This window comes from Gobius niger, assembly GCF_951799975.1.
Source record: "Gobius niger genome assembly, contig: SCAFFOLD_31, whole genome shotgun sequence".
In the NCBI taxonomy this organism is placed as follows: domain Eukaryota; kingdom Metazoa; phylum Chordata; class Actinopteri; order Gobiiformes; family Gobiidae; genus Gobius; species Gobius niger.
The window spans coordinates 350,885-366,625 of record NW_027639303.1 but is presented as its reverse complement, the minus strand read 5'-3'; the positions used below and the strand labels follow the sequence as shown (position 1 = coordinate 366,625).

The 15,741-nt window shown below is 42.3% G+C and overlaps 1 protein-coding gene across 1 annotated transcript in view; it reads left to right on the top strand.

Annotated features, from left to right (window-relative positions):
- The window catches only part of tmprss15 (transmembrane serine protease 15), a gene marked incomplete at both ends in the record, with an annotated part of 34,228 nt that overhangs the window by 15,056 nt on the left and 3,431 nt on the right, over positions 1-15,741 (top strand). Inside the window, 3 exons of the mRNA XM_079583070.1 lie at positions 2,531-2,574; positions 2,782-3,112; positions 10,557-10,738. Of these exons, the coding sequence (XP_079439196.1) occupies positions 2,531-2,574; positions 2,782-3,112; positions 10,557-10,738 (557 nt within the window). The remainder of the gene's footprint in view (positions 1-2,530; positions 2,575-2,781; positions 3,113-10,556; positions 10,739-15,741) is intronic.

The following is a 15,741-nucleotide window of genomic DNA, read 5'->3' as shown; positions in this document are numbered from 1 at the left end:
AGCGCCCCCTGTGTGTGACTGTAATATAACACCAGTGTAAGAGCGCCCCCTGTGTGTGACTGTAGTATAACACCAGTGTAAGAGTGCCCCCTGTATGTGACTGTAATATAACACCAGAGTAAGAGCGCCCCCTGTGTGTGACTGTAATATAACACCAGTGTAAGAGCGCCCCCTGTGTGTGACTGTAATATAACACCAGAGTAAGAGCGCCCCCTGTGTGTGACTGTAGTATAACACCAGTGTAAGAGCGCCCCCTGTGTGTGACTGTAATATAACACCAGAGTAAGAGCGCCCCCTGTGTGTGACTGTAATATAACACCAGTGTAAGAGCGCCCCCTGTGTGTGACTGTAATATAACACCAGTGTAAGAGCGCCCCCTGTGTGTGACTGTAATATAACACCAGTGTAAGAGCGCCCCCTGTATGTGACTGTAATATAACACCAGAGTAAGAGCGCCCCCTGTGTGTGACTGTAGTATAACACCAGTGTAAGAGTGCCCCCTGTATGTGACTGTAATATAACACCAGAGTAAGAGCGCCCCCTGTGTGTGACTGTAATATAACACCAGTGTAAGAGCGCCCCCTGTGTGTGACTGTAATATAACACCAGAGTAAGAGCGCCCCCTGTGTGTGACTGTAATATAACACCAGTGTAAGAGCGCCCCCTGTGTGTGACTGTAATATAACACCAGTGTAAGAGCGCCCCCTGTATGTGACTGTAATATAACACCAGAGTAAGAGCGCCCCCTGTGTGTGACTGTAATATAACACCAGTGTAAGAGTGCCCCCTGTGTGTGACTGTAATATAACACCAGTGTGAGAGCGCCCCCTGTATGTGACTGTAATATAACACCAGTGTAAGAGCGCCCCCTGTATGTGACTGTAATATAACACCAGAGTAAGAGCGCCCCCTGTGTGTGACTGTAATATAACACCAGTGTAAGAGCGCCCCCTGTATGTGACTGTAATATAACACCAGTGTAAGAGCGCCCCCTGTATGTGACTGTAATATAACACCAGTGTAAGAGCGCCCCCTGTGTGTGACTGTAATATAACACCAGTGTAAGAGCGCCCCCTGTATGTGACTGTAATATAACACCAGTGTAAGAGCGCCCCCTGTATGTGACTGTAATATAACACCAGTGTAAGAGCGCCCCCTGTATGTGACTGTAATATAACACCAGTGTAAGAGCGCCCCCTGTGTGTGACTGTAATATAACACCAGTGTAAGAGCGCCCCCTGTGTGTGACTGTAATATAACACCAGTGTAAGAGCGCCCCCTGTGTGTGACTGTAATATAACACCAGTGTAAGAGCGCCCCCTGTGTGTGACTGTAATATAACACCAGAGTAAGAGCGCCCCCTGTGTGTGACTGTAATATAACACCAGTGTAAGAGCGCCCCCTGTGTGTGACTGTAATATAACACCAGTGTAAGAGCGCCCCCTGTGTGTGACTGTGATATAACACCAGAGTAAGAGCGCCCCCTGTGTGTGACTGTAATATAACACCAGTGTAAGAGCGCCCCCTGTGTGTGACTGTAATATAACACCAGTGTAAGAGCGCCCCCTGTGTGTGACTGTAATATAACACCAGTGTAAGAGCGCCCCCTGTGTGTGACTGTAATATAACACCAGTGTAAGAGCGCCCCCTGTGTGTGACTGTAATATAACACCAGTGTAAGAGCGCCCCCTGTGTGTGACTGTAATATAACACCAGTGTAAGAGCGCCCCCTGTATGTGACTGTAATATAACACCAGAGTAAGAGTGCCCCCTGTGTGTGACTGTAATATAACACCAGAGTAAGAGCGCCCCCTGTATGTGACTGTAATATAACACCAGTGTAAGAGCGCCCCCTGTGTGTGACTGTAATATAACACCAGAGTAAGAGTGCCCCCTGTGTGTGACTGTAATATAACACCAGAGTAAGAGCGCCCCCTGTGTGTGACTGTAATATAACACCAGTGTAAGAGCGCCCCCTGTGTGTGACTGTAATATAACACCAGTGTAAGAGCGCCCCCTGTATGTGACTGTAATATAACACCAGTGTAAGAGCGCCCCCTGTGTGTGACTGTAATATAACACCAGTGTAAGAGCGCCCCCTGTATGTGACTGTAATATAACACCAGAGTAAGAGCGCCCCCTGTGTGTGACTGTAATATAACACCAGTGTAAGAGCGCCCCCTGTGTGTGACTGTAATATAACACCAGTGTAAGAGCGCCCCCTGTGTGTGACTGTAATATAACACCAGTGTAAGAGCGCCCCCTGTGTGTGACTGTAATATAACACCAGTGTAAGAGCGCCCCCTGTGTGTGACTGTAATATAACACCAGTGTAAGAGCGCCCCCTGTATGTGACTGTAATATAACACCAGTGTAAGAGCGCCCCCTGTATGTGACTGTAATATAACACCAGTGTAAGAGCGCCCCCTGTGTGTGACTGTAATATAACACCAGTGTAAGAGCGCCCCCTGTGTGTGACTGTAATATAACACCAGAGTAAGAGCGCCCCCTGCTGTCTGTGTCTCCGCAGGTCGAGCTGTGAGAGCCTGGTGTCCCTGAGCTGCAGCAACAAACGTGAGTCTAAATGACGTTAAATATGTTTGAGTGGGATCTCAGTCGTCCAGGAGGTACGTGACCTCACACATGACCTCACACATGACCTCATACATGACCTCACACATGACCTCACACATGACCTCACACATGACCTCACACATGACCTCAGTAAGCCCCGCCCTCTGCTGCCCCCTCCCCACAGAAATACACTGTCTTTGTTTTCAGCCTGTGGAGTCCGCCAGGTCAACCTCCCGTCTGAGTCTGGCCAATCACAGCCCGGAGGAGGTGCGGTCGGCCAATCACAGCCCGGAGGAGGTGCGGTCGGCCAATCACAGCCCGGAGGAGGCGCGGTCGGCCAATCACAGCCCGGAGGAGGCGCGGTCGGCGAGGTCGGCGAGGTCGGCGTTTCAGGGGCGGGGAGGATCGTAGGCGGAGTCGACGCGGACAAAGGGGCGTGGCCGTGGATGGTGTCTCTTCATTGGTCGAATAATCACATTTGCGGGGCCACTCTGATTGGCCGGGACTGGCTCCTGACCGCCGCCCACTGCGTCTACGGGTCTGACCTTTAACCTTTCGCTTTTTACCCCATTTTTCTAATGTTTCCCTTTTTATTTTGTTTTATCTCGGATATTTCCCGACTTTTACACCAGTTCTCCTTTTGCCACAGTTCTAGACCAGGGGTTCCCAAAGAGGGGGTCGCGGGGTCGATAAAGCGTTAGATTTGGGTAAAGCTGTAGATTTGGGTAAAGTCTTAGATTTGGGTAAAGCTGTAGATTTGGGTAAAGCTTAGATTTGGGTAAAGTCTTAGATTTGGGTAAAGCTGTAGATTTGGGTAAAGCTTAGATTTGGGTAAAGCTGTAGATTTGGGTAAAGCTTTAGATTTGGGTAAAGAGTTAGATTTGGGTAAAGCTTAGATTTGGGTAAAGCTTTAGATTTGGGTAAAGCTGTAGATTTGGGTAAAGCTTTAGATTTGGGTAAAGCTTTAGATTTGGGTAAAGCTGTAGATTTGGGTAAAGCTTTAGATTTGGGTAAAGCTGTAGATTTGGGTAAAGCTTTAGATTTGGGTAAAGCTGTAGATTTGGGTAAAGCTGTAGATTTGGGTAAAGCTGTAGATTTGGGTAAAGCGTTAGATTTGGGTAAAGCTGTAGATTTGGGTAAAGCTTAGATTTGGGTAAAGCGTTAGATTTGGGTAAAGCTTTAGATTTGGGTAAAGCTGTAGATTTGGGTAAAGCTTTAGATTTGGGTAAAGCTGTAGATTTGGGTAAAGCTTTAGATTTGGGTAAAGCTGTAGATTTGGGTAAAGCTTTAGATTTGGGTAAAGCTGTAGATTTGGGTAAAGCTTTAGATTTGGGTAAAGCTGTAGATTTGGGTAAAGCTTTAGATTTGGGTAAAGCTGTAGATTTGGGTAAAGTCATAGATTTGGGTAAAGCTGTAGATTTGGGTAAAGCTTTAGATTTGGGTAAAGCTTTAGATTTGGGTAAAGCGTTAGATTTGGGTAAAGCTGTAGATTTGGGTAAAGCTTTAGATTTGGGTAAAGCTTTAGATTTGGGTAAAGCTTTAGATTTGGGTAAAGCTGTAGATTTGGGTAAAGCTGTAGATTTGGGTAAAGCTGTAGATTTGGGTAAAGCTTTAGATTTGGGTAAAGCTGTAGATTTGGGTAAAGCTTTAGATTTGGGTAAAGCTTTAGATTTGGGTAAAGCTTTAGATTTGGGTAAAGCTGTAGATTTGGGTAAAGCTTTAGATTTGGGTAAAGCTGTAGATTTGGGTAAAGCGTTAGATTTGGGTAAAGCTGTAGATTTGGGTAAAGCTTTAGATTTGGGTAAAGCTTAGATTTGGGTAAAGCGTTAGATTTGGGTAAAGCTGTAGATTTGGGTAAAGCGTTAGATTTGGGTAAAGCTGTAGATTTGGGTAAAGCTTTAGATTTGGGTAAAGCTGTAGATTTGGGTAAAGCGTTAGATTTGGGTAAAGCTGTAGATTTGGGTAAAGCTTTAGATTTGGGTAAAGCTGTAGATTTGGGTAAAGCGTTAGATTTGGGTAAAGCTTAGATTTGGGTAAAGCTGTAGATTTGGGTAAAGCGTTAGATTTGGGTAAAGCGTTAGATTTGGGTAAAGCGTTAGATTTGGGTAAAGCTGTAGATTTGGGTAAAGCTGTAGATTTGGGTAAAGCGTTAGATTTGGGTAAAGCTGTAGATTTGGATAAAGCGTTAGATTTGGATAAAGCGTTAGATTTGGGTAAAGCTTTAGATTTGGGTAAAGCGTTAGATTTGGGTAAAGCTTTAGATTTGGGTAAAGCTTAGATTTGGGTAAAGCGTTAGATTTGGGTAAAGCGTTAGATTTGGGTAAAGCTGTAGATTTGGATAAAGCGTTAGATTTGGGTAAAGCGTTAGATTTGGGTAAAGCGTTAGATTTGGGTAAAGCTTTAGATTTGGGTAAAGCTTAGATTTGGGTAAAGCTGTAGATTTGGGTAAAGCGTTAGATTTGGGTAAAGCTTAGATTTGGGTAAAGCTGTAGATTTGGATAAAGCGTTAGATTTGGGTAAAGCGTTAGATTTGGGTAAAGCTTAGATTTGGGTAAAGCTGTAGATTTGGGTAAAGCTGTAGATTTGGGTAAAGCGTTAGATTTGGGTAAAGCTGTAGATTTGGGTAAAGCGTTAGATTTGGGTAAAGCTGTAGATTTGGGTAAAGCTGTAGATTTGGGTAAAGCTGTAGATTTGGGTAAAGCGTTAGATTTGGATAAAGCGTTAGATTTGGGTAAAGCGTTAGATTTGGATAAAGCGTTAGATTTGGATAAAGCGTTAGATTTGGATAAAGCGTTAGATTTGGGTAAAGCTGTAGATTTGGGTAAAGCGTTAGATTTGGGTAAAGCTTAGATTTGGGTAAAGCTGTAGATTTGGATAAAGCGTTAGATTTGGGTAAAGCGTTAGATTTGGGTAAAGCTTAGATTTGGGTAAAGCTGTAGATTTGGGTAAAGCTGTAGATTTGGGTAAAGCTGTACATTTGGGTAAAGCTGTAGATTTGGGTAAAGCTGTAGATTTGGGTAAAGCGTTAGATTTGGGTAAAGCTTTAGATTTGGGTAAAGCTTAGATTTGGGTAAAGCGTTAGATTTGGGTAAAGCTTAGATTTGGGTAAAGCGTTAGATTTGGGTAAAGCTTAGATTTGGGTAAAGCGTTAGATTTGGGTAAAGCTGTAGATTTGGGTAAAGCTGTAGATTTGGGTAAAGCTGTAGATTTGGGTAAAGCGTTAGATTTGGGTAAAGCTTAGATTTGGGTAAAGCTGTAGATTTGGGTAAAGCGTTAGATTTGGGTAAAGCGTCAGATTTGGGTAAAGCTTAGATTTGGGTAAAGCTTAGATTTGGGTAAAGCTGTAGATTTGGGTAAAGCGTTAGATTTGGGTAAAGCTGTAGATTTGGGTAAAGCTGTAGATTTGGGTAAAGCGTTAGATTTGGGTAAAGCGTTAGATTTGGGTAAAGCTGTAGATTTGGGTAAAGCTTAGATTTGGGTAAAGCTTAGATTTGGGTAAAGCGTTAGATTTGGGTAAAGCTGTAGATTTGGGTAAAGCTTTAGATTTGGGTAAAGCTTAGATTTGGGTAAAGCTGTAGATTTGGGTAAAGCTTAGATTTGGGTAAAGCTTAGATTTGGGTAAAGCTTTAGATTTGGGTAAAGCTGTAGATTTGGGTAAAGCTTAGATTTGGGTAAAGCGTTAGATTTGGGTAAAGCTGTAGATTTGGGTAAAGCTTAGATTTGGGTAAAGCTGTAGATTTGGGTAAAGCTTAGATTTGGGTAAAGCGTTAGATTTGGGTAAAGCTTAGATTTGGGTAAAGCTTAGATTTGGGTAAAGCGTTAGATTTGGGTAAAGCTTAGATTTGGGTAAAGCTGTAGATTTGGGTAAAGCGTTAGATTTGGGTAAAGCGTTAGATTTGGGTAAAGCTGTAGATTTGGGTAAAGCTTAGATTTGGGTAAAGCTGTAGATTTGGGTAAAGCGTTAGATTTGGGTAAAGCTTAGATTTGGGTAAAGCGTTAGATTTGGGTAAAGCTGTAGATTTGGGTAAAGCTGTAGATTTGGGTAAAGCTGTAGATTTGGGTAAAGCTGTAGATTTGGGTAAAGCTTAGATTTGGGTAAAGCGTTAGATTTGGGTAAAGCGTTAGATTTGGGTAAAGCTGTAGATTTGGGTAAAGCTGTAGATTTGGGTAAAGCGTTAGATTTGGGTAAAGCTTAGATTTGGGTAAAGCTGTAGATTTGGGTAAAGCGTTAGATTTGGGTAAAGCTTAGATTTGGGTAAAGCTTAGATTTGGGTAAAGCTTAGATTTGGGTAAAGCGTTAGATTTGGGTAAAGCTTAGATTTGGGTAAAGCTTAGATTTGGGTAAAGCGTTAGATTTGGGTAAAGTGTTAGTATTGGGTAAAGCTGTAGATTTGGGTAAAGCTGTAGATTTGGGTAAAGCGTTAGATTTGGGTAAAGCGTTAGATTTGGGTAAAGCTTAGATTTGGGTAAAGCTGTAGATTTGGGTAAAGCTTTAGATTTGGGTAAAGCGTTAGATTTGGGTAAAGCGTTAGATTTGGGTAAAGCTTAGATTTGGGTAAAGCTGTAGATTTGGGTAAAGCGTTAGATTTGGGTAAAGCTTAGATTTGGGTAAAGCTGTAGATTTGGGTAAAGCGTTAGATTTGGGTAAAGCTTAGATTTGGGTAAAGCGTTAGATTTGGGTAAAGCTTAGATTTGGGTAAAGCGTTAGATTTGGGTAAAGCTTAGATTTGGGTAAAGCTTAGATTTGGGTAAAGCTTAGATTTGGGTAAAGCTTAGATTTGGGTAAAGCGTTAGATTTGGGTAAAGCTGTAGATTTGGGTAAAGCGTTAGATTTGGGTAAAGCTTAGATTTGGGTAAAGCTGTAGATTTGGGTAAAGCTGTAGATTTGGGTAAAGCTTAGATTTGGGTAAAGCTTAGATTTGGGTAAAGCTTAGATTTGGGTAAAGCTTAGATTTGGGTAAAGCTTAGATTTAGGTAAAGCTGTAGATTTGGGTAAAGCTGTAGATTTGGGTAAAGAGTTAGATTTGGGTAAAGCTTAGATTTGGGTAAAGCTTAGATTTGGGTAAAGCGTTAGATTTGGGTAAAGCTGTAGATTTGGGTAAAGCTGTAGATTTGGGTAAAGCTTAGATTTGGGTAAAGCTTAGATTTGGGTAAAGCTGTAGATTTGGGTAAAGCTGTAGATTTGGGTAAAGCTTAGATTTGGGTAAAGCTTAGATTTGGGTAAAGCTGTAGATTTGGGTAAAGCTTAGATTTGGGTAAAGCTTAGATTTGGGTAAAGCTTAGATTTAGGTAAAGCTGTAGATTTGGGTAAAGCTGTAGATTTGGGTAAAGCTTAGATTTGGGTAAAGCTGTAGATTTGGGTAAAGCTTAGATTTGGGTAAAGCCTTAGATTTAGGTAAAGCTGTAGATTTGGGTAAAGCGTTAGATTTGGGTAAAGCGTTAGATTTGGGTAAAGCTTAGATTTGGGTAAAGCGTTAGATTTGGGTAAAGCTTAGATTTGGGTAAAGCTGTAGATTTGGGTAAAGCTGTAGATTTGGGTAAAGCTTAGATTTGGGTAAAGCTTAGATTTGGGTAAAGCTTAGATTTGGGTAAAGCTTAGATTTGGGTAAAGAGTTAGATTTGGGTAAAGCTTAGATTTGGGTAAAGCTTAGATTTGGGTAAAGCTGTAGATTTGGGTAAAGCTTAGATTTGGGTAAAGCTTAGATTTGGGTAAAGCTTAGATTTAGGTAAAGCTGTAGATTTGGGTAAAGCTGTAGATTTGGGTAAAGCTTAGATTTGGGTAAAGCTGTAGATTTGGGTAAAGCTTTAGATTTGGGTAAAGCTGTAGATTTGGGTAAAGCTGTAGATTTGGGTAAAGCGTTAGATTTGGGTAAAGCTGTAGATTTGGGTAAAGCTGTAGATTTGGGTAAAGCTTTAGATTTGGGTAAAGCTGTAGATTTGGGTAAAGCTGTAGATTTGGGTAAAGCGTTAGATTTGGGTAAAGCTGTAGATTTGGGTAAAGCTGTAGATTTGGGTAAAGCGTTAGATTTGGGTAAAGCTTAGATTTGGGTAAAGCTGTAGATTTGGGTAAAGCTGTAGATTTGGGTAAAGCGTTAGATTTGGGTAAAGCTTAGATTTGGGTAAAGCTGTAGATTTGGGTAAAGCTGTAGATTTGGGTAAAGCGTTAGATTTGGGTAAAGCTTAGATTTGGGTAAAGCTTAGATTTGGGTAAAGCTGTAGATTTGGGTAAAGCTTAGATTTGGGTAAAGCTTAGATTTGGGTAAAGCGTTAGATTTGGGTAAAGCTTAGATTTGGGTAAAGCGTTAGATTTGGGTAAAGCTTAGATTTGGGTAAAGCTTAGATTTGGGTAAAGCTTAGATTTGGGTAAAGCTGTAGATTTGGGTAAAGCTGTAGATTTGGGTAAAGCTTAGATTTGGGTAAAGCTTAGATTTGGGTAAAGCTTAGATTTGGGTAAAGCTTAGATTTGGGTAAAGCTTAGATTTGGGTAAAGAGTTAGATTTGGGTAAAGCTTAGATTTGGGTAAAGCTTAGATTTGGGTAAAGCTGTAGATTTGGGTAAAGCTTAGATTTGGGTAAAGCTTAGATTTGGGTAAAGCTGTAGATTTGGGTAAAGCTGTAGATTTGGGTAAAGCTGTAGATTTGGGTAAAGCGTTAGATTTGGGTAAAGCTTAGATTTGGGTAAAGCGTTAGATTTGGGTAAAGCGTTAGATTTGGGTAAAGCGTTAGATTTGGGTAAAGCTTAGATTTGGGTAAAGCTGTAGATTTGGGTAAAGCTGTAGATTTGGGTAAAGCTGTAGATTTGGGTAAAGCTGTAGATTTGGGTAAAGCGTTAGATTTGGGTAAAGCTTAGATTTGGGTAAAGCGTTAGATTTGGGTAAAGCTTTAGATTTGGGTAAAGCTGTAGATTTGGGTAAAGCTGTAGATTTGGGTAAAGCTTAGATTTGGGTAAAGCTTAGATTTGGGTAAAGCTTAGATTTGGGTAAAGCGTTAGATTTGGGTAAAGCTTAGATTTGGGTAAAGCGTTAGATTTGGGTAAAGCTTAGATTTGGGTAAAGCTTAGATTTGGGTAAAGCTTAGATTTGGGTAAAGCTGTAGATTTGGGTAAAGCGTTAGATTTGGGTAAAGCTGTAGATTTGGGTAAAGCTTAGATTTGGGTAAAGCTTAGATTTGGGTAAAGCTTAGATTTGGGTAAAGCTTAGATTTGGGTAAAGCTGTAGATTTGGGTAAAGCTGTAGATTTGGGTAAAGCTGTAGATTTGGGTAAAGCTTAGATTTGGGTAAAGCTGTAGATTTGGGTAAAGCTTAGATTTGGGTAAAGCTGTAGATTTGGGTAAAGCTGTAGATTTGGGTAAAGCTTAGATTTGGGTAAAGCTGTAGATTTGGGTAAAGCGTTAGATTTGGGTAAAGCTTAGATTTGGGTAAAGCTGTAGATTTGGGTAAAGCTTAGATTTGGGTAAAGCTTAGATTTGGGTAAAGCGTTAGATTTGGGTAAAGCTGTAGATTTGGGTAAAGCTTAGATTTGGGTAAAGAGTTAGATTTGGGTAAAGCGTTAGATTTGGGTAAAGCTTAGATTTGGGTAAAGCTGTAGATTTGGGTAAAGCTTAGATTTAGGTAAAGCTTAGATTTGGGTAAAGAGTTAGATTTGGGTAAAGCTGTAGATTTGGGTAAAGCGTTAGATTTGGGTAAAGCTTAGATTTGGGTAAAGCTGTAGATTTGGGTAAAGCTTAGATTTGGGTAAAGCTTAGATTTGGGTAAAGCGTTAGATTTGGGTAAAGCTGTAGATTTGGGTAAAGCTTAGATTTGGGTAAAGAGTTAGATTTGGGTAAAGCGTTAGATTTGGGTAAAGCTTAGATTTGGGTAAAGCTGTAGATTTGGGTAAAGCTTAGATTTAGGTAAAGCTTAGATTTGGGTAAAGAGTTAGATTTGGGTAAAGCGTTAGATTTGGGTAAAGCTTAGATTTGGGTAAAGCTGTTTCCTGTTTCAGGAAGAACGTGCACGTGGAGAGGTGGCGTGCGCTGCTGGGACTGACCGTCCAATCACAGGCCTCCGCCCCCGAGGTCCAGTCTCGGCCAATCAGACGCGTCTTCATGCACCCGCTGTACAACCGGCGAACCAAACGCGGCGACATCGCCCTGATGCAGCTGCAGCAGCCAATCAGCTACAGCGGTGAGAACAAACATGTACACTAGGGTCTGACACAAACATGTACACTAGGGCCAGCAACAAACATGTACACTAGGGCCTGACACAAACATGTACACTAGGGTCTGACACAAACATGTACACTAGGGCCCATCACAAACATGTACACTAGGGTCTGACACAAACATGTACACTAGGGCCCATCACAAACATGTACACTAGGGTCTGTCACAAACATGTACACTAGGGTCAGCAACAAACATGTACACTAGGGCCCATCACAAACATGTACACTAGGGTCTGTCACAAACATGTACACTAGGGCCTGTCACAAACATGTACACTAGGGCCCATCACAAACATGTACACTAGGGTCTGTTACAAACATGTACACTAGGGTCTGTCACAAACATGTACACTAGGGTCTGAGTCACAAACATGTACACTAGGGTCTGACACAAACATGTACACTAGGGTCTGTCACAAACATGTACACTAGGGTCTGTCACAAACATGTACACTAGGGTCTGTCACAAACATGTACACTAGGGTCTGTCACAAACATGTACACTAGGGTCTGTTACAAACATGTACACTAGGGCCCATCACAAACATGTACACTAGGGCCTGTCACAAACATGTACACTAGGGTCCATCACAAACATGTACACTAGGGTCTGTCACAAACATGTACACTAGGGTCTGTCACAAACATGTACACTAGGGTCTGAGTCTAAAACATGTACACTAGGGTCTGAGTCTAAAACATGTACACTAGGGTCTGAGTCTAAAACATGTACACTAGGGCCTGACTCTAAAACATGTACACTAGGGTCTGTCACAAACATGTACACTAGGGCCTGAGTCACAAACATGTACACTAGGGTCTGTCACAAACATGTACACTAGGGTCTGTCACAAACATGTACACTAGGGCCCATCACAAACATGTACACTAGGGTCTGTCACAAACATGTACACTAGGGTCTGAGTCTAAAACATGTACACTAGGGCCTGAGTCTAAAACATGTACACTAGGGTCTGAGTCTAAAACATGTACACTAGGGTCTGAGTCTAAAACATGTACACTAGGGTCTGAGTCTAAAACATGTACACTAGGGTCTGAGTCTAAAACATGTACACTAGGGTCTGAGTCTAAAACATGTACACTAGGGTCTGTCACAAACATGTACACTAGGGCCTGAGTCACAAACATGTACACTAGGGTCTGTCACAAACATGTACACTAGGGTCTGTCACAAACATGTACACTAGGGTCTGAGTCTAAAACATGTACACTAGGGTCAGTAACAAACATGTACACTAGGGTCAGCAACAAACATGTACACTAGGGTCAGCAACAAACATGTACACTAGGGTCTGTCACAAACATGTACACTAGGGCCTGAGTCTAAAACATGTACACTAGGGTCTGACTCTAAAACATGTACACTAGGGCCTGAGTCTAAAACATGTACACTAGGGCCTGAGTCTAAAACATGTACACTAGGGTCTGAGTCTAAAACATGTACACTAGGGCCTGAGTCTAAAACATGTACACTAGGGTCTGAGTCTAAAACATGTACACTAGGGCCTGAGTCTAAAACATGTACACTAGGGTCTGAGTCTAAAACATGTACACTAGGGTCTGAGTCTAAAACATGTACACTAGGGTCTGACACAAACATGTACACTAGGGCCCATCACAAACATGTACACTAGGGCCCATCACAAACATGTACACTAGGGCCTGAGTCTAAAACATGTACACTAGGGCCTGACTCTAAAACATGTACACTAGGGTCTGAGTCTAAACATGTACACTAGGGTCTGAGTCTAAAACATGTACACTAGGGTCTGACACAAACATGTACACTAGGGCCCATCACAAACATGTACACTAGGGCCCATCACAAACATGTACACTAGGGCCTGAGTCTAAAACATGTACACTAGGGTCTGAGTCTAAAACATGTACACTAGGGTCTGAGTCTAAAACATGTACACTAGGGTCTGAGTCTAAAACATGTACACTAGGGTCAGCAACAAACATGTACACTAGGGTCTGACACAAACATGTACACTAGGGCCCATCACAAACATGTACACTAGGGCCTGACTCTAAAACATGTACACTAGGGTCTGAGTCTAAAACATGTACACTAGGGTCTGAGTCTAAAACATGTACACTAGGGTCTGAGTCTAAAACATGTACACTAGGGTCTGACACAAACATGTACACTAGGGCCCATCACAAACATGTACACTAGGGCCCATCACAAACATGTACACTAGGGTCTGTCACAAACATGTACACTAGGGTCTGAGTCTAAAACATGTACACTAGGGCCTGAGTCTAAAACATGTACACTAGGGTCTGAGTCTAAACATGTACACTAGGGCCTGAGTCTAAAACATGTACACTAGGGCCTGACTCTAAAACATGTACACTAGGGCCCATCACAAACATGTACACTAGGGCCTGAGTCTAAAACATGTACACTAGGGCCCATCACAAACATGTACACTAGGGTCTGACACAAACATGTACACTAGGGCCCATCACAAACATGTACACTAGGGCCTGAGTCTAAAACATGTACACTAGGGCCTGACTCTAAAACATGTACACTAGGGCCCATCACAAACATGTACACTAGGGTCTGACACAAACATGTACACTAGGGCCCATCACAAACATGTACACTAGGGTCTGTCACAAACATGTACACTAGGGTCTGAGTCTAAAACATGTACACTAGGGCCTGAGTCTAAAACATGTACACTAGGGTCTGAGTCTAAACATGTACACTAGGGCCTGAGTCTAAAACATGTACACTAGGGCCCATCACAAACATGTACACTAGGGCCTGAGTCTAAAACATGTACACTAGGGCCTGACTCTAAAACATGTACACTAGGGTCAGCAACAAACATGTACACTAGGGTCTGACACAAACATGTACACTAGGGCCCATCACAAACATGTACACTAGGGTCTGACTCTAAAACATGTACACTAGGGTCTGAGTCTAAACATGTACACTAGGGTCTGAGTCTAAAACATGTACACTAGGGTCTGAGTCTAAAACATGTACACTAGGGTCTGAGTCTAAAACATGTACACTAGGGTCAGCAACAAACATGTACACTAGGGTCTGACACAAACATGTACACTAGGGCCCATCACAAACATGTACACTAGGGTCTGACTCTAAAACATGTACACTAGGGTCTGAGTCTAAACATGTACACTAGGGTCTGAGTCTAAAACATGTACACTAGGGTCTGACACAAACATGTACACTAGGGCCCATCACAAACATGTACACTAGGGCCCATCACAAACATGTACACTAGGGCCTGAGTCTAAAACATGTACACTAGGGCCTGAGTCTAAAACATGTACACTAGGGTCTGAGTCTAAACATGTACACTAGGGCCTGAGTCTAAAACATGTACACTAGGGCCCATCACAAACATGTACACTAGGGCCTGAGTCTAAAACATGTACACTAGGGCCTGACTCTAAAACATGTACACTAGGGTCTGAGTCTAAACATGTACACTAGGGTCTGAGTCTAAAACATGTACACTAGGGTCTGAGTCTAAAACATGTACACTAGGGTCTGAGTCTAAAACATGTACACTAGGGTCTGACACAAACATGTACACTAGGGTCTGACACAAACATGTACACTAGGGTCTGAGTCACAAACATGTACACTAGGGCCTGAGTCTAAAACATGTACACTAGGGCCTGAGTCTAAAACATGTACACTAGGGTCAGTAACAAACATGTACACTAGGGCCTGAGTCTAAAACATGTACACTAGGGCCTGAGTCTAAACATGTACACTAGGGCCTGACTCTAAAACATGTACACTAGGGTCTGAGTCTAAACATGTACACTAGGGCCTGACTCTAAAACATGTACACTAGGGTCTGAGTCTAAACATGTACACTAGGGCCTGACTCTAAAACATGTACACTAGGGCCTGACTCTAAAACATGTACACTAGGGCCCATCACAAACATGTACACTAGGGCCTGAGTCTAAAACATGTACACTAGGGCCTGAGTCTAAAACATGTACACTAGGGCCTGAGTCTAAAACATGTACACTAGGGCCTGAGTCTAAAACATGTACACTAGGGCCTGAGTCTAAAACATGTACACTAGGGCCTGAGTCTAAAACATGTACACTAGGGCCTGAGTCTAAAACATGTACACTAGGGCCTGAGTCTAAAACATGTACACTAGGGCCTGAGTCTAAAACATGTACACTAGGGTCTGAGTCTAAAACATGTACACTAGGGCCTGAGTCTAAAACATGTACACTAGGGCCTGATTCTAAAACATGTACACTAGGGCCTGACTCTAAAACATGTACACTAGGGCCCGACTAAAACATGTACACTAGGGCCCGACAAAAACATGTACACTAGGGTCTGAGTCTAAAACATGTACACTAGGGTCTGTCACAAACATGTACACTAGGGCCTGAGTCTAAAACATGTACACTAGGGTCTGAGTCTAAAACATGTACACTAGGGCCCGACAAAAACATGTACACTAGGGCCCGACAAAAACATGTACACTAGGGCCCGACAAAAACATGTACACTAGGGCCTGAGTCTAAAACATGTACACTAGGGTCTGTCACAAACATGTACACTAGGGTCTGTCACAAACATGTACACTAGGGTCTGAGTCTAAAACATGTACACTAGGGTCAGTAACAAACATGTACACTAGGGTCAGCAACAAACATGTACACTAGGGTCTGTCACAAACATGTACACTAGGGTCTGAGTCTAAAACATGTACACTAGGGTCAGTAACAAACATGTACACTAGGGTCAGCAACAAACATGTACACTAGGGTCTGTCACAAACATGTACACTAGGGCCTGTCCCAAACATGTACACTAGGGTCAGCAACAAACATGTACACTAGGGTCTGTCACAAACATGTACACTAGGGCCTGAGTCTAAAACATGTACACTAGGGCCTGAGTCTAAAA